This window comes from Microchirus variegatus (assembly GCF_963457635.1).
Source record: "Microchirus variegatus genome assembly, chromosome: 8".
NCBI classification, from domain to species: Eukaryota; Metazoa; Chordata; class Actinopteri; order Pleuronectiformes; family Soleidae; genus Microchirus; species Microchirus variegatus.
In genome coordinates this window covers 7,637,506-7,659,444 of record NC_139809.1, presented here as the reverse complement: position 1 = coordinate 7,659,444, position 21,939 = coordinate 7,637,506, and the positions used below count along the sequence as shown (strand labels likewise).

The 21,939-nt window shown below is 40.5% G+C and overlaps 2 protein-coding genes across 2 annotated transcripts; one reads left to right on the top strand and one right to left on the bottom strand.

Moving 5' to 3' along the window:
• Positions 1 to 2,676: 2,676 nt before the first annotated feature.
• ppp1r3ab (protein phosphatase 1, regulatory subunit 3Ab) lies at positions 2,677 to 7,831 on the bottom strand (the record flags this gene model as incomplete). The annotated part of the gene is made up of 4 exons (XM_083893733.1): positions 2,677 to 6,045; positions 6,514 to 6,611; positions 6,723 to 6,790; positions 7,056 to 7,831. 4 exons carry the CDS (start codon positions 7,829 to 7,831, stop codon positions 3,235 to 3,237), a joined length of 3,753 nt encoding a protein of 1,250 aa, XP_083749859.1. The 3' UTR covers positions 2,677 to 3,234.
• Positions 7,832 to 11,496: 3,665 nt separating this feature from the next.
• Positions 11,497 to 20,365, top strand: LOC310930690 (forkhead box protein P2-like; the record flags this gene model as incomplete). Its single annotated transcript, XM_083893732.1, has 15 exons — positions 11,497 to 11,616; positions 13,726 to 13,830; positions 14,111 to 14,188; positions 14,506 to 14,569; positions 15,076 to 15,253; positions 15,610 to 15,705; positions 16,046 to 16,133; positions 16,337 to 16,474; positions 17,296 to 17,455; positions 17,536 to 17,606; positions 18,649 to 18,750; positions 18,869 to 18,990; positions 19,845 to 19,893; positions 19,981 to 20,093; positions 20,236 to 20,365. 15 exons carry the CDS (start codon positions 11,497 to 11,499, stop codon positions 20,363 to 20,365), a joined length of 1,614 nt encoding a protein of 537 aa, XP_083749858.1.
• Positions 20,366 to 21,939: the final 1,574 nt, after the last annotated feature.

The following is a 21,939-nucleotide window of genomic DNA, read 5'->3' as shown; positions in this document are numbered from 1 at the left end:
GCTAGTCTATATGTGTCCTTGAACAAGACACTTAAAGGTGCCATATGTAAGAATGTGGCCAAAACCGGTTACTACATTAAAATTCAAAATACCGAGGTCTTTTAGGTTTCGTTTTCTGACGTAACTGGCAACCCGTGGTTGCTCGGCAGCTGAGACTCTACTGTAATGATTGGTCGACGGCGGTAGGTGGCGACACATGCCAAAATGTTGTTGGTGAGTTCAGAATGTTGTATGAACATTATTCCTGAGTCTCTGTGACATATTAGGAGGATTTTATGGCCATTTGCTTTAGATTTATTACATAATGCACGTTTGAGGAAATGCAGTGCATTTGCTAGAAATATAGATAACAACGTACAAAAGTACAGATATGAGAATTTTGTTCTTCAGTACATTAACTTTATTTCAATACAACACTGCTTATAAAGTGGCCATGTGTATTTGCACACACACACAAGCAAGCTCATCTATGTTTATTTGACTCCTTGTTAATCCAAAAAGGTGCCCATGCAACTTCCCAACCTACAGTGATTTGGCACAGTTGCTGCAATGTCAAAAATACCTTTGGCTAACAAATGGGATAAGCAGATTAGACCCCGAAATGGAATGTATGTACTGCAGAACAGATTTGAGTGAGTTCAACTTTACACGAGATGTTATGTTCTGTGCAGGAGGTCTACTGAACACCAGTATTGTCATCAGAATATGTTGGTTAAATGATATGTAGCCAAACAAACTCCACTTGCACAGCGAAGAAATACCAGTTGTTATATAACTAACAAATAACAGGGTGATTTCTCGCTTAATGAAAATATTAAAATCTTACAGTGAGGCAAGTAGAAGGTTGAGTCATTGTGCCTCATCTGATACTCCTATTTAAAGCATCACAGTTTATAAAGACAGAGACAATAGTGAGGTAAAGTGCAGGACTGAAGTCACAGATTTCAGCTTCATATAAAACAAGAATCTCTGTCGCTGACGGCTACTGGAACAATAAATGATGAATGACATGTTCAGGATCACTCCATCTTTAGATATACATACTCGGTGTGTCTGAAATGTTACTGTGTTTTTTTTTAGTTGTGGTCTGGCAAAAGAGAGAGGTAATCTTCATAGGCGGCTGCCCTGGAATCTGCCAGTGAGTACATCACTGCAGCTGTGTTCAGCTGAAAGCCAGAGTTCAAACAGGGAGCAGGGCTCTATCTGCTGTAGATACAAGTGATCAGATTAAACTCGACTCACTTATTCCAAGACAGACATTGCACGCTCAGTGGAGAATTCTGCTTCACTAGATTTACTTGGTGGCGGATTAACACGTAAAACAGCATGTGAGACTTGGCTTGGCTCATGTTTTTATCCTCTGTTTGGAACAAGTCCATCTTGGAAAGAAGCCTAACATTCTTTCCCAGAGAAAGACAAGGAGAGAAGGATGGAACAAGATGAGGAATAACGCAGAGAAAACATTGCTCTCTACTCTGTCCCAAGAGACGTTTGTTCCTGAATGCCGACTTTCAGGCTGCACCTCAACAGTCCCGCACATCTACTGTAAATGGTATGCAAACACATGGTTATTTGCGGTCCTCAGCTGGATGGCAAAAAATATTTTAAAAATGATAAGTGGTGATAAGCGATTTGATCAGAATGTAGACTGAGATATCAAACACAAATACGAGTCGGAATAGTCTGATCGGAATCTGGTTTCTGTGTTTTTAAAGAGATTCTGGGTTGTGACCAATAAAATTTTTTTTTTTTTGGGGGGGGGGGGGGTTGTATTATTAATAACACGCTGATCTTTAGTGGAAATATAAATATATTGTCATCTCATCAAGATGGCTGAAAACATGTTTGTGCGATCACAGTGACTTTTGACATTTGACCACAAAAATCGAATACATTTATCCTTGAATCCAGGCAGACATTTTTACACACATTTGCAAAGTTTCCCTTCAGTCACTACTGAGATCATTTCTTCAATATGCTAAAATGACATTGACATTCAGCCAACAACACCTAGTTTTACTCTTTTTCCTGAGATAATTTAATAATTGACAAAATGTAATCAGTTCATCCATGAACTGTCAAAACTGAAAGGATTCCATCAGGCCATTCCTGAAACAGCTGTATTAAAGGTGCATTATGTAATAAATCTAAAGCAACTGGCCATAAATTCCTCCTAATATGTCACAGAGACTCAGGAATAATGTTCATATAACAAACTGAACTCACCAACAACAACAGTACAGACAAAATATTTGCATTCAAAAAAAATATTTTACAGACTGCAAATCATGTTTATGTTTTGAAATCATATTTTGGCATGTGGCGCCACCTACCGCCGTCTACCAATCATTGCAGTCAGTAGAGTCGCAGCTGCCGGGCAACCACGGGTTGCCAGTTACGTCAGAAAACGAAACCTAAAAGACTTCGGTATTTTGAATTTGAATGTAGTAACTGTTTTTGGCCACATTCTTACATATGGCACCTTTAACAAGAATGAGACAGACAGACGAATGGACGGGCAACCAGGAAACATACTGCATCTGGCAAAAGTCACTGTCATGGGAGTCATTATTAAAGCTAATAACAAGTCACTCAACACATACACATTTGTATACAGTTCAATTTATTCATTCCAGTCTTAGGAAAATGAAGTGTAACCTCACACACAATGGGATTTTGAGGTGGCATTATGCACACAGCACGAGTTTTACTCACACATCACACATCAAAAACACTCTGATAAGTCAATGCCAAGCTTTATCTACAGTCAAGCTCTTGACATCAGAGAGTTAACATCCTCTCATAGGGAATACAGACCAATATTCTACTATAATATACTTTAAATTAGTGCTTCTCAAACATTTTGATACCAAGTACCACCTGAGAAAACATTGAAGTAACACCATAATCACCAACTTTAAAAGATAGTGGTGTAAATAGTTAGTGATTCTTCACAGGAGGCAGATTTATTCCTAATAAGATAATTTGCCCACTCATCATCCTCACATATACTTCACACACTGGTGTAGTGAAATTAGATTAAGATGGAGCTAAGGTGACTCTAATTAATGCCCATTATTATGCTATTGTTCTCTTTAGACCATTTCTAATCCTGTGAATATAAAGTTAGTTTTTTAAGTGAAGAATTTCTATACTAGAAAACCTTAGAGGTCTATGTTAAATAGTTTCACAACTACAACTGATATATTTAAGTTAATTTTTGATCAACTTATTTCAATCTGTTCTGCTGTTGTTCTTCGACGGTTGCTGCTGTCGTTGACAGTAGAGCCAGACTATTGATATCAAGTAGAGCACAAAACAGGCAAGAAAATCATAGTGGTATGCCACAACTAGAAACGACACTAACAGTGAAGTGTATAATACAGTTTTTGAAACATTGCTGCAGGAGAAAGTCTCTTTCCACCATGAAACCTCGCTAGTGTTGCTTTCCTGCCCTCTTGACGCTGATGGTGCTGCAGGCGCAGGTGCAGGTTGGAACTCGGCCGGGTTCAGGTCTTCGTGGTTGTCCTGAAAGCCGCCGATGTGCGGTTCTTCATCCAGAGACTCGCAGATGGAAGGCATGGGCGTGGGCAGTGACTTCCTCCTGCTTAAAGAGCCCCTTTTGCCCGCACTAAACCCTGTGTCGTTGTCTCTCGTGGCCTGTGCCCCCCCTGTGTGAACAGCCCTCAGACAGTGCATGTACAACTCCACCTCATCGTCCGAGTCAGACTCCGATGATGCGCTGTCGTGGTTTGTTTGGTCACTTTCGGGTTCATCGGTTGCAGAGCACAAGTCTCCCTGTGATCGGTCATGTGCAACATCCTCGCCGCTTTGAAAATCCTCCTTTTTGTAAAGATCGATTTCAGGTGGAATGTGTGCATTTGCCTTCTCCCTGTCTTCACCAGTTACTCTCTTCTTCTTCTTCTGAACACTGTTCATCAGAGGAGATAACGCATCATCACCATTGTTTTGTGAAACCTCATCTCCCCTGTCGTTTGTTGTTATGCCATCCGATGCAACACTTACATCCTCTGAGTCTCCTGCTTCATCAACAACGATCTCCTCCTCATCTTCTGTCTTTTCTTCTCTTGTTTTAATCTCTTCTTCTATCTCCATCTTCTTTTCCTCTTGGACACCGGTTTGACCATCCTCCCCGGCTTGTTGTTCCTCACCTGTAGCTGTCGTCTGTGTGGCTTGAACGTGTTCTAAATCTGTCAGGAAATCATTTTCATCTCTTCCAGCCACAGCCGCCGATATTTCTACCTCGTCAGCTCTTCCCTTGTCCTTTAACACCAGAGCATCATCAGCCGTGAGCTCCTCACACACTTCTCTGTGTGTTTTCTCTTTTTCTTCTTGTGTTGTTTTTCTCTTTTCTAATGTCGTCTGCCCTCCTTGATCTGCTGCAGTGTCTGATCTCATTGCCTCGACTTCCTCCTGATTGAGTGAGATAGTCCTCTCCTCCTCATCGACCATCATTTCCCACTTTTTTACATCTGTAGTGTCTGCTAATGTAATATCCTCCTGTTTTAAAACAGCTGATCTCGGTTCATCTATTAAAGAGTCTTCATCTTTCAACTTCACAAACATGTCATCATCACATGTTCCCTCAGCTGCCTCGTCACTAACTTCAGTTGGAGCAGAGTTTTGAGACTCATCTTCATGGTTAGTCATCTTCTTTTGTTCTTCCACATTACTAGTTTCGTTCTTAGTTTCCTGACATGACCCAGATGTTGAGAAATGTGAATGATGGGTTTGATCAGAATTCAAATCATATGAAGCTTCTAAAAGGTTATCCACCTCTGGAGATGCATCAGTTGTTGATTCTGTATATTTTTTGTCCTTAGCCTCTGAGTTTGATTCATTTACACACTGACAGTCATTTTCTCCACCGCTCCTGGTTTCTTGGTGTGTCTCACTGCTAACAGGCTCTTGCTGAATGAATGATGGTCTTATAGTGGGCCTGACTTGTGGAGATTCATTTATATTACTTTCAATTTTTCTTTCTGCTGTAGTTTGGTTCTGGAGGTCACAAGGTTTGGTGTCTTCTTGTGTTTTTCCCCGGCGATGTAACCTCCGAGTGGGTATTGGTGCACTCACTGTATGAGTGCTTAAAATGGTTCCAAAGTGTTGATGTGCTTCTGTATCTCCAGATAAAATGATTGGGTCTTCAGCTGTATTTGCGCATTTGTGATCTGACTGTATAATCTGAGCCGGAGGATCCAGGACGTCATTTGCCGCCGCACTGTCACCTGTCTGTTCCTCCACATTGGAGGGACTTCGGTTTGATTCTTGAGCGTTCATCACATTTCCCTGAACTGTGCCATCATGTCCAACACCAGTTGAACCAGTACAGCAACTCTCTTTTCTCCAATCTCCAGTACTCAGCGTGACCCTTACGTGACTTCCCCAGTCAGCTGTGCTTTGTCTTTCACTTCCCTCTCTGTCAAACATCTGATGATACAGTGGAGCCACCACAGTTCCGAATGTGAAGCCGTTGTCGCCGATCTCTGCTGAAATAACAGGGTCAACTGGATCAGGTGCAGTGTTGCTCACAGGTCCATGACATGTGTTTTGACTTTCCTCCTCGGCTCCTGGGACGGACTTGGTTACATTTTGCCGCTCTGCATGAGTAGGCAGGTCATTTATACGCAGTGGGTAGTCTGGGATTTCTGTGACACTCGCACCTCCTGTGGCCGAGTCATCCATTTCGTTGCTCTCACATTTCTCTGGTTCATTGGAAGCTGTGTTGTGATTCGCCTGCAAAGAATCATGTGGAACATCGACAAGGGATTTGCAGCATGCTTCAATGGAGTTTAAAGCACATGAAGAAACTTCTGATTTGCTGCTCTCGTCAGAAAACGGTGGCACATTTGAGTGCTCCTCCTGTGGCTTTTCTTCTTGTGCTGTCTGCTTTGCTTCCGGAGGCGTTTCATCTCTTTCAGTGTCACTCCCTTCTTTACTTCTTTGAGCAAAGTGGTCCCTCACCCGGGCTAACCGTGCGGCCTTTCTGGCACTTCGTCGGCTGATGTGTGGTCTATTTTCAGTCTGTCCATCAACAGAAGCAATAAATAAATGTCAGCCTGATCACATAATAGTTATGCTACTGTGTTATCAAGTATTACATTATAGTAAAAATGGTGGGGTGACATTAAAGGTTCCAAGTCACACAGGGACACCACAGCAATTTTAATTAGTGAATAAAAATAATATCAAATGAACACGCATCATAAAATATGAGCCGAGGGAGAAAGTGCAAAGCATAGTTTCCTGCAGGTGCACAGTACTAAGTGTTACACTGGTGCTACTGAAACTGCATGTGACCTTTCCAAAAAATGCACCTGGGCTCATGTTGCCATTCTTTCCGTCAATAATACCCTTGTCTCTTTCAGTTCCCTTTTATGGCCAATAGTATATCAAAACTTAAGTTAGAAAATAAGTGCAGTGTTCAGCAGGATTTAGGGTGTGAGGATAAACTATGTAGGTTTTCAATCCCAGGCCTTTTTTTTAACTCACCTCTAATTTCTGTTCACCTTCTGCAGTTGTTTTGGACTGACCATCTGAGATTTGCTTGGCTTTCATAGAGTTCACTTCCTCTCCAAGTCTCAATTCATCTGGAAAAGAAATTATACATTTTTGGCAGCTGCACTTTTGCTGGTGTGATTCTTTAAATTTGACATTTATTAATTCACATTTATTTCACAAGCAGTAACATTCATTTTCACCTGCTGAGATCCTCTCCTGTGATGATGCATCCGAGCCTGAAATGGTCTCCTCAGAGGAGAAGTTCAGACTGTGAAGTATATACATTTGTGATGAGTCAGACTTTATTTATAGCTCTGTCTCATACACTATGGCTTCATGCACCTATATAAATGTAATATAGAGCTACCTACTGTATCCTTTGCTCTATCAGAACATATTAAAGCTTTTAATTAAACAAAAACATTTAAACAATAATTGTAAAAGCAGTTTCAGTTTTGTTCAGACCTCTACACCAGGTTATTTTCTTGCTTTTTAAAATTATTGTTAGTAGAACATGCTACACAGATCTTCACCTGACAGCCTTGAGGCAGCCTTTTTTGCTCCCATTGTCCTTCCGCGGCCTGTCTTTCATTTTCTGGTGACAGAACAGCACGTAATTCCTGTAGTTATTGTTAGCCCAGAATGTCCCCGCAGGAGTTTCATACCGCAGACAAAAGTCAACTCTGACACCCTGATCCCCAAATGGGGGCACCAATGTGAGCATAAATGAGAAACAGTCCATCACGCCATCACTGGAACCCGGGTCGTACTCTGCCAGCAGGTCAAAGTTGCTGGACCAGGCATCCAAAGTGGTTCGGACATAAACCGTCTTACTGAAGGAGATGTTGAGGACACGGATCACACCTTTCAGTATTGTGGTCCCCGGAAGTAACTCTATTGACTCCAATTCCACTTTCTGGTCTCGCACTCTGACAAGCAACTCCTCAGTAGGTAAGGGAAGAGAGAAGGTGAGAGGAGATAGGTAGTATTCCTTGGCCTCATTACCTTCATCCTCTGATGAATCATAACCTGGCAGTTTGGGAACAGCCCATGTGTCAAACTCCTTCACTTGTACCAAACTGAGGCCTTTGGCGTCGGCAAAGGACACTCTCCTCGAGCTGCAATAGGGAGGATCACGTTCCGAGTCATCGTCGGAGGTAGAGCTCTTTCGTCGCGGAAGGGGTGAAAATCTGGGCCTGATGCCGATAACCACTTCACCCTCATCCCCGTCAAAATCCGAGCAGCTGAGGCCCGGTACTTCCAAGAGGTTACAGGCCCCGGAAAGTCTTGGTTGTCCCACACACTCCATGGGGCTCTTGTCGAGAGAGTCAGCGGGAAATGAGCTGCAGTGATTCTGCTTCTGGCAACTGACATTCAACATGCTCTGACTTAACAGATGGCGTCGAGTTACAGATGACTTTGTTGCAAGGGCCAACACTATAAATAGGTGAGAGGGGACTCAAACTATGTATACTGATCCAAGCTCAATCATCTCTTGCCTCTTTGAGTGAGATCACCTACAATATACTAGTACTCTAGATTGAATATGATCGAATTCCATTACTGCAAAACTTTCCCCAAAGCCTCATCTGTTTTGTTTAACTGCAGCAATTGCTCTCTGAGGAGTTATAATGACATTTGCGCTACAAGAATGGGATTTCCCAAGGCAGCTGTTTTTGTTTTTTTGTTTTTTAGCCTAAAATGGACCACATGAGGTCTGAAACAAGACAAATGGTCACAAGACAAGTGGCCCTTACATATTTTTCACCTCAAAAATAATTTCCCTTGACCGACCATTAACACCCTGGTGCTGTGAAAGCCTGACATTGTGAAGAACCACAACATCCCACATAAATATACTCTTTTATCGGCGCATTCCATATCAAGACTTGACTGTGGGTTCAAGAATTACACAGTTCACAGTTGTGCAACAATGTGTTTGCATTAACTTCCTGTGTTTATCTCACAGCTGTGACAGAGTGGCATGTCAAGCCCAAGCCATGAGCAAAGCGGTCAATTCTTAATCTCACTGACCAAATAAAATAGATATTTCAAAAATGAGTAATAGTGTTGTGTCTTAACTGAAGAATGGTGACCGCGCCCCCCCCCCCCGTGACTTGGACATGAACAGTATAAAAGCATGGAAAGGCCGTCAGGTACGATCATAACTTTGGCCAGCGATGTGTCAAAGGAACACGGGATCTGACACAGAAAAGATACTTGAAAATAAACCATGACGACAGAGCAAGTAAGAACAAGACAACATCTGATGGATAATTCATATGGGCAAGAACAAAAAGAAGGGTGTGACTCGAAGATATCGGAGTGCAGCAGGGAAATCGCTGAACAAGAAATGCCTGCAGAAATGGTAGATGTTGTCCTCACTAACCCAATCCATCTTCCAGCAAACACGATGAGTTGCTCGGACAATCCCTCTCCTGAGGATGCACATCTCCTCTCAAAGCCCTCGCTCTCCTATATTGCCCTCATCGCCAAAGTCATATTGTCCTCCCCCTCCCAGAAACTCAGCCTGGCGTCCATCTACGCAGCAATGGAGGAGCAGTTTCCTCACCTGCAGAGCCGTGGTCCGGGCTGGAAGAACAGCGTCCGGCACAACCTGTCTGTAAATGACTGCTTTGTGAAGGTGAGTCACTGTGAGGACGGTCGAGGCCATCACTGGGGCGTCCGCCGAGATTACCTTAGAGACTTTGAGCAAGGGAACTACAAGCAGTACAGGAAGGCCAGAGGAAGGAGGGAGAGGGAGCGATATAACAAAGTCATGACACAGTATGTGGTGTGGATGAAGAGCAGCAGCTTCCTGAGAACGCTCTGTGAGAGTAGATCTTTGGGTCGGGTGGAGCCATCATGCCCTCTGCAGGAACCACGGAGGTATCAGATGATTCCTTTGGAGTGGACTCAGCCATGCGTTCTGCCCTTTCTGCGTTCACATTGGCTGTTTACAGAACCCCAGCTGGATGACACACGCCACCGTCCTCCTGACTCAAATGCGTAGCGTTGCGGCTGGGGGCGATGCACAGCATTCAACCTCTGAATTCCAGGCTGCGCCACGAAGACACAAATAACCCCGATGTGAAAAGAGTCACATGACAGCAGGCTCGTGACACGACCTCGCAGTGCAACACTTGAATTAAAAAAACGAGAAAGAACCGCGCACATCCGCCACTTAAGGCAAGAGGACAAATTATCATATCAATCATCGAGGAGACTCTTTTTTGAAAATGAAATTCGAGTAGCAAAACGTTGCAGCAATAATGAAAAAAAAGCATTCTTGCCAGTTCAGACAATGTGCGAGAGTCTCCTTGCTACTGTTGTGTGACCTCTGCCTTCAAAGAGTTAACAAACCTGTGCTTTACAAAGTCAACCTTTAGTTCAACCTCTGCTTTGTCCACATTGCAAACAAAGAGGAGACGACACAGGAAGTTGACTCCTTTCTCTGAACATGCAGAATGTATTTCTTCTTCTCATACACACACACAGTGCTTCAGAACAGATAAATACTAGTCCAGTAGGTGGCAGAAAGTTACCTTGGAAACAGAATCTACATATGAATCAAGTCCTTGAATGTGATGTTTGTCTTCACCTGTCATTTGTGTGGATGCATAAATAAATACACAGCTCCTAACCTTATGTTATATTCTACATTATGTTTGTGTACGTTCATGTTATTTCCTCATACTTGTGCCACATCATGAAATAAATTCTACTATAAAAAAGAAATGTAAAATATGAAATGACGGATTTAAGGTTTTTGTTTTGCCTGACCTTTGCTGCATGTGTCGTCTGTAAAACACATTTTGTAATTAAAATAAAAAGAAGCTGCTATACGTGAGGTGAAAAAGCTGACAACACTAAACAAGCATGAATAGGTTAAGGGATAACAAATGAACGTTTGCACTCTGGTACAAACTGCTCTTACAGGCAAATGAAACCACTTTTGTTTGTTCTTCACAGATGCACTGATGCACCGTTCAAGTAAACATGCAACTGTAAATAGCTCTTTGATGACACTCTGACAATCTCTCACCGCCCGAACGCTTTTTGTTGTTTAAAATTGTTATATCTAAATAAAGTCTAAAGACAACTATACTTGTCTTTTCTCTAAGGAGCCTTTGTTTTCACCTTTAAAGACAAAAAGTTATGTTTAAAGACATCTGTTTGGTTTTTTTTTTGGTTTTTTTATCGTTTCATTGTTCGATTGTGTATGAATATGAATAGCAACAAAGGAAAGTCAGAAAGGTATAACTGAAAATCACAGGATCATGTTTTGTTTATTTAACACGTTACAATATACATGTCTTTTGCTTGATGCAATATCGATGAGCGTGGCTTTGTTTACCGCACACATTTTTCAAAAGGATCTACAGCTCAGGTCGATTCGCAACCTGTGAAGGTTCTCAGTCCTCAAGGTCATATTAATCCTTCAAGCTTCAAGTCAAGTTACCCACGGCTATTACCGAAAGATTTGTAAGCATCATTTTTTTTTTTTTCATCAACTGCTTCTCCTGCTGTCTACTTTACTGACTGATGTGGTGACTCCTCCCTCTCAGGTACACAAGTGTAGCTGAGATCTCCCATCCTCACTCCAAACTGCATGACAAGGAGACATCAACTCTACCCGGCTGCTTTGAATTTGCCTATTCACCTGAATGGTAGGTAGCTTTGATTATACTCCATGAAAACACAAAACTGTCTTATTATTTCCATGTGATCAGATGTTCATCTTGTCTAGTTTTTGCTTAATTTTAGATAGAATATTGTATTCCATAGCTCCTGTTTTTCAAGTGTTTTTCTTCTGTCCATCAAACATACGCAACAGTATTTTTGAAATTCACAAACTTGTTCGTCGTGCACACGAAGATGTGTGATGTAGCAGGGATGCAGAACTGTAATCGACAGCATCTTACAGCTTATTCAGTGTTGCATCTTAATGTTTGTTGTAGGACCTGCACTGAGATGCCCGAGTCTCCTCTCAGTCCCTCGGCAGCCCGTCAAACCTCAGCCAGCAGCCTGCTCACTCACACAGACGACGGCACAGGAGAGAGAGCAGCAGCTAATGGGACCTCCTGCAGTGGAGTGAGTGGTGAAAACTGGCAGAGTCTCCATAATAAACAGGTGCCTCCATATACTATTCTGCCCTACTCCTCTTCTTCTTCTTCTTCTTCTTTCTCCGACTATTCCTCCTCCTCCTCGTCACAAATGGGGAATAGAATAGTCGTATGTCAGCTCCACATCAGACGTCAGACTCTATGATGACACACAGAAGTCTTGGTTGTACTTAATTATTAGTTTGTGAGTTTGACTCAGGGGAGGAATGATTGTCTACAGATAGACAAGAGAAAGGCAAAGAAGCATGACATTATTTTATGGTTGTCTGTCACGATTTCATCTCAGGGAGTCTTAATTTAGGAGATCAATGAGAGAACCACATCATGAATACCTGCTTCTCATCTCTCGTTAGTTTGATCCTGAAACTCTTCTCTTAATTCACTCTGAAAATGTGGACTTGTAAAGGGCCTTTGTCTTCAATGAAATAACAAATAATAAATGTCTGCATGCACCGGCCAAAGCGTCACATGCATTTTAAGAATGTTACAATTTTTTACATTTTCATATAGTATATATACGGCATCTCTCTTGCAACCGTTGGCTTGACTGTGACTGTGTGATTCTAGACTGCAGAGCACAAATAATGACTTATGATATAAAAGAATGAACAGATGAAGTGAAGACTGGGAAGTCTCTTGTGTCTCCTCCTGTGTGATCTGTTGTAAAAGTGTAGAGCATCCACACATCACAGAGGCTTATCCAGCATGACAATGGTGTCGGTGCCTAATTTAAACTACTCTCCTAAGAGAACTCACACTTGCAAACTATGCAACTTTTTTTTTTTTCAAAATTATTTTTCAATACATAATTATGAAAAAAAAACATTTCCATCACATCAGCTTTTTGTGTTGCTTGTTGTGTCTCAACGAAGTTGTTGAGGGAGACAGTTAATGGGTGTTAAGTTGTAGCTCAAGATGAGTCGGTTTATTAGATTTTACTAAGTTTGGCAAGATTGAGTCCCTCTTTCCTTTATTTATACAGAGCAATTTTACTCTGAAAAGAGGGAAAAGTTTCACGATTTGTGTCTATATTCTTCTGTTTTGATTGTTATGTCACTGTTGCCTTGGTGTTTCACACACTTAAAAAGAGCTATTAAATTTGGTGGGTAATAATAATAATAATAATTATTATTATTATTTATTTATTTGTGTAGTGCTTTCTCTCAAAGTGCTTCACAGCAAATAAATAACAACAAACAAAGTGTAGTAAAATACACACAAAACAGAGGAAACAGTGCACCTAAATGGCAGAAAATGCGGCTTAAAAACACTGAATATCTCTATATCTGTCTGTTGATTAACTGAATACGTCATTCAGAAATTCAGAATTATAGACCCTGCACAAACAGAAAGTCCTCGTCCTGCTTTATGTATCATTTTATACAGGATTTTCAAGTATTTGATTGAAACGTGATAAAAACGGATTTGCATAAACGACAAACTTGAGTTGTTTTCCTCTTTCATCCAAGAGATAAAGTAAAACACTTTATGTATGTTCTAGCTTGTTATTGTTAAGTAATTATAGTAAATAATAATACAATCTGAGATATTCATCATTTAAAAAAAACAAAATTAAAATGGTAACACTGATAAAATAAGAAAAATGTTCACCTACAGTCATATAATTTTGTTTTTAAATGTAATCTCTATACAATATTATGTGTAAATGTCTTAATTTCGTTTGTTCCTAAATGCAATGATGGTTATTTGCTGCTGTGTCAGTTAAAGCTCACACAGTCTCACAGTCAGTAAGAGCAAGAGCAGATCAGTTATTATTCTGTGAGTGTTTGCCTTTATTAATATCCATACACTTCTATTAAGAGTCACAACAAGCATGTAATTGTGTTGCTAATTAACCGGTCAGCCTCGATCTCCCATCTCATTTAGGGTCAATGACACAATCCGACATTATGATGTTCACAAAAGGTTGACAGCACTGTTTTGTAATTGGATTGGAAAGATTTCTATCAGAAGGTTATTACTGTTTAACGCTTCACACTCACCTCTGCTGCGTCTGCTGTGCTTGACTTTTGTCGTCCCCTAACATTTCATTCAACCCCCCGTCTTCCTCTGAAAGGTGTTTCTGGCCATGATGGCACCTCAGCAGTTACAACAGCTTCTGTCCCCGAACCAACTGCAGGCTCTGATCCAGCAGAAGCAACAGTCACTGATGCTACAGCAGGTAAATTAACACAATACTGATCATTAGACTTAGTGCTACAAATACTTATTGGATAGAAATAACAGTGACCAAAGGAACACTTGTAACAAACTGCAATTTTTAAAAAGGAATCAATGCACTATGAAGATGTAAGGTCAATAACAAATGGCTTCTTCCAGTTTTTATATTCATTTTTTGTGGCTTTGGAGGGATATATTTTAACATTTTTTTTGACTGTAGTTGGGAGAAAATTACCCCTTCGTCTCTGAAATAAATAATGTTCCAACTCCATTTTCTCTAGCAACATCTGAAATTGTTCTACAAGACGCAACAACAGGTTCAGCTGCTGCAACAGCAGCCCAGCAAGAAAGTCAAGGAGGTAAGCAATGGTCTACCTAGTTTACCGTTATGTGATGTAATGAAAACACATTATATTCTAGACAGAAGATGGAATGACAGGCAGACTAAAACCTTTTTATAAACTGTTAAACAATGGTGGTAATCTTGTAATTTATAAGGAATAACATGTGCATGTGCTCAGTCAGTCAGTCAGTCAGTACAGACTAATACTCACCATTCTTCTCCACACAATAACTATCCCATGCTCTTCTCCAGTTCTCTGCACAGCAGCTCATGTTCCAGCAGTTCCTTCAGCTTCTGCAGCTCCAGCAGCAGCAGCAGCAGCAGCAGCAGCAGCAGCAGCAGCAGCAGCTCCTCCAGGTGCAGAGACCAGCCCTGTCCTCTCCTGCCGTCTGTCCAGGTCACTCATCTTCACGTTTACCACCGATGTTTCACATGTTTCCTACATGTTAGAGACACCGTCTGTTAATAACAAAGTAATGTGATGTAATACTGTTTTTGTTTCAAATCAGCTATTTGCACACATTTGACGTGTTTTGGCAGGAAAATTAAAAAAAGTTAACTGCTAAAGTAAGCCAGGACGGCGCGGCAGTGCCGGTTGCACGCACACTGACACTGAGAGAGCTAAATGGAACTCAGCCATCATTAATTTGACCATTTAGACCTATAGTTTCCTATCAAAGTTGCTGCTTATTCGAGCACAGAATAACAACATTATTGTATAACTATATCAGATATGTATGGACATGCACATGCAATAAAACTGCAACAAAGGCAAAATATGAAAATGTAAAAGTAAAAGATCTTGTTAATCTTTCTGTAAACAGCAGCATTTTGATCAACTTGTAAAACAAAAAACTAGGATTTACAAACTTTTAATGTCTTGTGTGTCTCCTTGTGCGTTAGTTGGCTTCAACCCAGCAGAGATTCAGCAGATCTGGAAAGAGCTCACGAATGGAGAAAGTGAAGATAAAGTTTCTGTTGAGAGCAATCACAAGTTTTGTGGAAACAGCTTCACGTCAACACAAGTCGCAGCGAGACAAACCAGTGACCTGCAGTCGTCTTCTTCTCTCAGGGCAGAAAGGTAAGACACATTAACACGAGAAATAAAACAAAACAAAAACACAAAGGATTTTTTGTAATAACATCAAAGATTTGATTCCCTTTGGGACAATATGTTTTCTTTTGTTTGTTTGGTTGGTGTTTTGCCACCAGAGCTGGTGAAGAAGCAAAGACTGACATAAGTTTACACGAGTACGTGTCTTAAATCCAAAGTGTTATTATTATTATTCCATTTATTTTTTCAATGCTCCCTTCCATTTCCCTCTGACATTACACAAAAAGGAAACACAAACATCTTTAATGTGCTTTGTTGCTGATGTTTGGCTGCTGTGATTTGTAATTATGACAAAAATGTCTCTCTTCACCTCTTTCGTCTAGTGCTGATTACGCTGCTTTACACGTCCTCTACAACCACGGTGTGTGTCACTGGCCCGGATGTGAATCAGTCTGTGAGAACTTGTACCAGTTTTTCAAGTAGGTTTTTGACTCAATTTGTTTTGGTAAAGTTTACATATGAAGTGGAAATACATCTCAAAGTCAAACAACCTTGTGATGTATTTGGATTTGTCTTTGTTGTTGCTGTTGTTGCTTATCACTGTGACTAAATAATACATGGATAAGGCACAATACCAAAAACTGTGAGGCACAAGCTGGGAATAAATAGTTTGTAGCTTTGCAGAATGGAGCTGTAATGGGTTGGATTCACAGTAATTACAAAGAAAAGGGACAAGTGTATGATTCTCTGTGAGCAGATTTTCACTGGAGTGTTTAACACTTTAATGCACCTGTGTGTGTGTGTGTGTGTGTGTTTCAGACACATTGGCAGCGAACACACTCTGGATGACAGAAGCACGGCCCAGTGCAGAGTCCAGATGCAGGTGGTTCAGCAGCTTGAGCTTCAGGTATAGGCATGAGATGGTTCACCTTCATCTTAACCTCTCCTCATATTTACAGTGAAAGTAATATAGTATGTCACCTGCCCGTGATAATAAATATTCATCTAATGTGGGAACGACTGCTCCTTCTTCCTCCTGATGTTTCATGTCAGTAATCAAAGCACATCATCCATAGACTCACTCTCTTTTACCTTCATCTCCTCCAACAGCTCTGCAAAGAACGCCAGCGTCTGCGAGCGATGACGTCTCACCTGCATCTGCCGTCTTTAGAAGCTCAGACGGTCTCTGCCCCTGCGAGTCGACAGTCGCCACAATCAGACGCAGACACTGACCCTCATGGTCCACAGGTAGAATACACAGAATACCAGGTCCTTCTCTGTATTGTATATTGTGTAATTAGGATGTCAAGACTGAACTTGCGCCTTCCTACAACATCAGCAGGGAGTCTGCATCCCCGATACCTGCAGTAGACAAAGAGGTGTAAAAACACGGCCCGGAAAGGCAGACTCCTTTGTCTATTGGAGGAATACGAAAGGGGAGTTGTTCAGGTATAAATGTGGAGGGCTCACTATGCTCTGGGTTTTTCTCCAGCTAGGATCGTGTGCAGATTGACCTCGTCTTTGCAGAGAAAACAAAACCTCGTCGTTCTACCTACCTACCTCCATCAGCACTGATGATGATACAGCCTGTCATTTACATTTACAGTTGTATAGCTGTAAAAAAATAAAGTCAGTAGAGTAATACGATTTCAACAAACACGACATGAAGATGGAGTTGCTCAGAATTGTGCAGAACGTAAACAGTTTTACACTTGGACTGTCATATTGTCACCTGCACGGCGCAGCAGACGTGTCCTACAGCTGCCTCCCGACGTCAGACAGCTGCCACTGTGTTTCCATATCAAGGCAGTTATGCTCCGATGATGTGGAAGCTAATCATGTGTTAATCTCGCAAAAAAAATTGCACCATAATCACAACACCCACCAAACAATTTCACCCTATAATTAAGGATAATTTGCTTCCCTCCTCGTGCGATATTAGTGGGATCACCTCTGAGGAGGTGAATCCAATCGCTCTGTTACACTGAACAGCTTCGCTGTCTGTTTTGTTTCCTCTGTCAGTCTTTGTTAACGCGCGTCGTTCCTCGCGCTTGTGTTTTGCTCTGCAGCTCAGTTCAGTCACCGGCGACCTGCCCTCGCTGAGCCCATCGCACTTGGCACAACCTCTGGCTCCATCCCAGGAGTGTGAGGAGAATTCAGCCACTCTTACAGAATGTGCCCGGGCCATAAGACATTGTCAACACCCTTTAGTCCATTCACTGCCCTCAGGTAAATACACCGCATCTTTATATGGGAAAATAAGGAATTCACTTCTCCAATGTCCACTTACATGCTTTATCTTCTTTCAGAAAATGAATATGAGCTCTACAAGAACAACGACATCAGGCCACCTTTCACCTACGCAACACTGATCAGACAGGTAAACGTTCTTTCAAGCAAAACTATCAAACCTGGGTGAGGGAGCACGTCAGTGTCCACAGCAGCAGTGCAGCAGGCTTCACTTCTGAAACCTTTCCTGACTGATTTTTTTGTCATAATTCCAATCTGTTTGCAGCTGTCTTGCTACACTGGGACAACGTTGCTGTTGTCTCCAACTGTCGTGACATAAAACAAATCACTTCCTGTATCCAGTGAGGGAATTTTGCACAGTCACATGCAGACTGTCATGTTGAGATCTCATTTTGAACATTGTGTGGAGCTGAGTTAGGCAACGTTGCGTAATTTTGACCTTAATTGCTGTGTGTAAAACCGAGCAATATTCACATTTGCACATCATTCATTTGTAACTAGACATCCAGATATTTGACCACTTTGTGATTTCCCTGGCCCTGTGCATGTTTCTTTCTTATACAATTGAATCACCTGTTTACAAGTGATATGCTTTCATTTTAGGTGATTTTTTAAGCAAATACACTCATAGAAATAAAAGTGCTAAGTAGAACCATATAAGGCTCTTCGGCTTGTCCTCATAGGAGAACCCTTTTTGGTTCCAAGTAACCCATAGTGTCACCAAGAACAATTTTAAAACTCTTTATTCAGGAAAGGGGTTTTAAAGGGTTCTCTGGATGAAAATGTTTCTTAATGGAACCATTAGTGTTACCAAGAACCCTTGAAAAACAAATGGTTTCAGGTAGAACCTCAGCCCTAGTAGAAAAACACTTTTGGAAGCCTTATTTCTAAGAGTGTAGGCCAGACACGCTCCCTTCTCACTTCTCTGGCATTTGACAGTCTAAGTGGACTTAAATGAAGTGAAATAAGTCTATTTGGACAACAACAGAAACTGAAACAAAAACTCTAAAAGAGAGTCAGAGACATGAGACACAGTAAAACGTGTGTCAACATCAGCAGTGAGAGAAGACCTCAGGGTCATCGGCTTTAAGTCCAAAATAGAAAGAGACAGAGACAAAGACAGTATTTGATATTGTCACATTTGACAATAACTACTTCCTCTCCATCCACAGGCTATTACAGAAGCACCAGACATGCAGCTAACGCTCAACGAGATTTACAACTGGTTCACACGGACGTTTGCGTACTTCAGACGCAACGCTGCCACGTGGAAGGTATCGTTGCATCGCACCCAGGGATAATTAGTAATAAGTGTGTGTGTTGACACCTGATTTATGCCGCATGTATTCAGTCAGACAACTGACTTCCTTTTGATTTTCTCCTCCCGATCAGAACGCAGTTCGCCACAACCTGAGCCTGCACAAGTGCTTTGTGCGAGTGGAGAACGTGAAAGGTGCTGTGTGGACAGTGGATGAGTCGGAATATCAGAAGAGGAGATCACAGAAGATCACAGGGTACAGCAGACAATTTCAACACCTCCAAAACAATAAGTGATGCATCCAGGTGTAAAAATATCCTGGATTCTTGTGTAAAAAACACAAAAAACTTATTCTAATGTATTCTATTGTGTTCTATTTTATTATATATATGTATATATGTATATACAAATATATATATGTAAATACATATATACATATATATATACATATATATATGTGTCTGTCATTTTGCTGCTGCAAATCTAATCTAATCCAATCCAACTTTATTTGTAAAACACTTTAAAACAGCCACAGTGGACCAAAGTGCTGTAGAGAATAATAAATACAAAACACAATAAATAAATAAAAATGCTTAGAATAAAGATAAAATACATCTTAAATAACTTAAATAAATGACAATATATAAGCACGTGGATAAAAACCACAACAAACACAGATCAAATAAAATAAATAAAACAAAACATAAAATTAAACGGAAATAACATCAACAATTTAAACAAATTGTGATAGGCCAATGAAAAGAGAATCTAATCTGATCTAATCTAGATGTGGAAAGACAGAAAAATCTTCTTCTTTAGACTCTTATCTGCTTTGATATGGTGTTTTTTAATAATATAGTAACAAATCAACAATGCATTTTAAAGCTGCAGTGCTGCAACTTCTTTTTTAAAATTATTGTGTTCAGTAAATGAATGATAAAATATTCCATTCTAAGAGTTTTCAGGCTCTTATATGAGGGAGGTCTGGTCCTGATCGTTGATTTAAACAAATCATTCTCCATCATAACACACACCGTGCCTCAAACTTTTGGACTGAGTCAGGGATTATTTCTTATTTTAAAACCACTGTCACCATCTTGTTTTCCTTAGGAGTCCTTCACTGATCAAAAAAGTCTCCTCTAACGTCGCCACTTTACAGGTGAGCGAGTGTGTGAGGTCGAGTGTCGCCTCCTGGTTAAAAAGTTTGTTGAACCATGGTAATAGTTTTTGACATTTTCATCTGTAGACGACGCTGACTGAGGCTTCGCTGCCAGGACTCAAGGAGAGCGTGAGCAGAAACGGCAAGAGTCAAAGTCGGGAAAGCAAAGCAACTAAAGACAACAGCTGCAGAGTTCAGCAGTGAGTTGTGTTTATTTTATTCTTTTATTGTCGCGCTCAGTCCAAACATGTGAAAGGCTTGTGCTCGATATCAGTTCTGTTTAAACGAAAGGAGACACATAGACTATATTATATATATATACAGTATCGGTTTCTTTTGCAGGTCGCTGTTCTTTAAAGATGAAGTGATGAACCTCATCGGCCGTGAACCTCAGTGGCCGTCGATGAAAGTTGCCCCCGTGCTTCAGGACGCGACCGAACATTACGGCGAGCACACGTTTGACCTTGAATGACCTTCAAGATCATTTACGAAGCAGCAAAAGAAGCCTTTGCTTATTCACATGTAGTATATTCACACGCGTTCGTCAGTGACTACGTGTCTCCAGTTCACAGTAACACTTGCCTGTAGTTTGCCGTTCACACACTACTTTTTCGATCAGTCTGAGGCCTTTTTTTATTTTCAAAAAAACAAAACATTTCCAACTGTAAAAATATTAAAGTTAATGTATTTATGTGTTGGAGGTCTAATGATATTTGATCTACATTTTTCTGTACTCGCCACCAAGAAAATAGCATCATGGTGTCAAAACACGGATGTTTGTCATCGTTCTGGTTACAAACAAGTAGAGTTTGAGTCATTGTGTTGTCTCTGTAAATAGTAATATAATGATCCATGTGGTATAATACGGAAGCGTATTGCATTCACTTGAAAAAAAAAAAAAAACTCCTGTTTTTCTCAGTAATTAATTTTCGGTTAGATTTTTTGAATAATTTTTGTATTCATTTATTGAATTTTTTTTTTTTCCCCTGTTTTTCGGAGTAATTTTTTTTCTGTTTTTCTGAGTAATTTTTTTCTAACAACATGGACGGCTTGTTTAGTTTAATCACGTTTTACTTTGATCTGGGTTTAAGACACTGGGAGATAGTCCTGTCTTTAGATGGTATTATCATTAGTTTGTTGACTTAACGCAGGCACCTGAGGACTTTGCGGTTGTTCAGAAGGAAAAGCCCGTTCAGATCTGCTAGACATAGCAATCTTTCTCCAGGATCAGTTGGACAGATATTGCATGCTCCATGGATACAAGATGATGAATTTGAAATGCATTCAGGCTGGCTACGTGGTGACTCAAGAGACGATCAGGAGACTGCTGAAAATATTGGATGCACACGGTGTGCAGCTGAGGCAGCAGAATCGCCTTCGGCGGCGTGTACCATAGCAAGAGTTCTCGATAATTCTGAAAAAAATTACTCTGAAAAACAGGGGAATAAAAATTTGCATGAAAAACAGAAAAAAAAATTACTCAGAAAAACAGAAGAAAAATTAGACAGAAAAACAGAAAAAAAATTATTCAAAAAATAAAACCGAAAATTAATTACTGAGAAAAACAGGAGTTTTCTGTGAATGCAATACGCTTCCGTAGTATAAAGATAACGTTCCTTCTTTTTTCTTTTTTTACTTAAAGCAAGGTTTTTATGTTTTTGTGTACATAGTGTTTTTGAAAGACTGTTCCCTAATTCCTCTTTTATAAACATTTGAAGGTTAAAAAACAGTTTCTAAAAAACTGTATTGTGTTCTGTGGTTCTATGTCCAGTGCATCCCATCACAGTGAATAAACATGTCTGAGCTAGTATAATGTTTACTTTATTATATGAAACATGTAACATAAATAAATGTGATGTTTTAACTGACCTTGTGGGCTTTTACATCATGTCTCTCAATTCCTGAAAAAAATGGCAAATGAAGTTAAATTCAAAGTGTGAAAGGACAATAATCAGACAATCTTTGGTATCTCAACTTCATTTCAGTTCTAAAATCTATTTATTAGATATATGATAATCTCAATGTGTATTTATGGAACGTTTCATT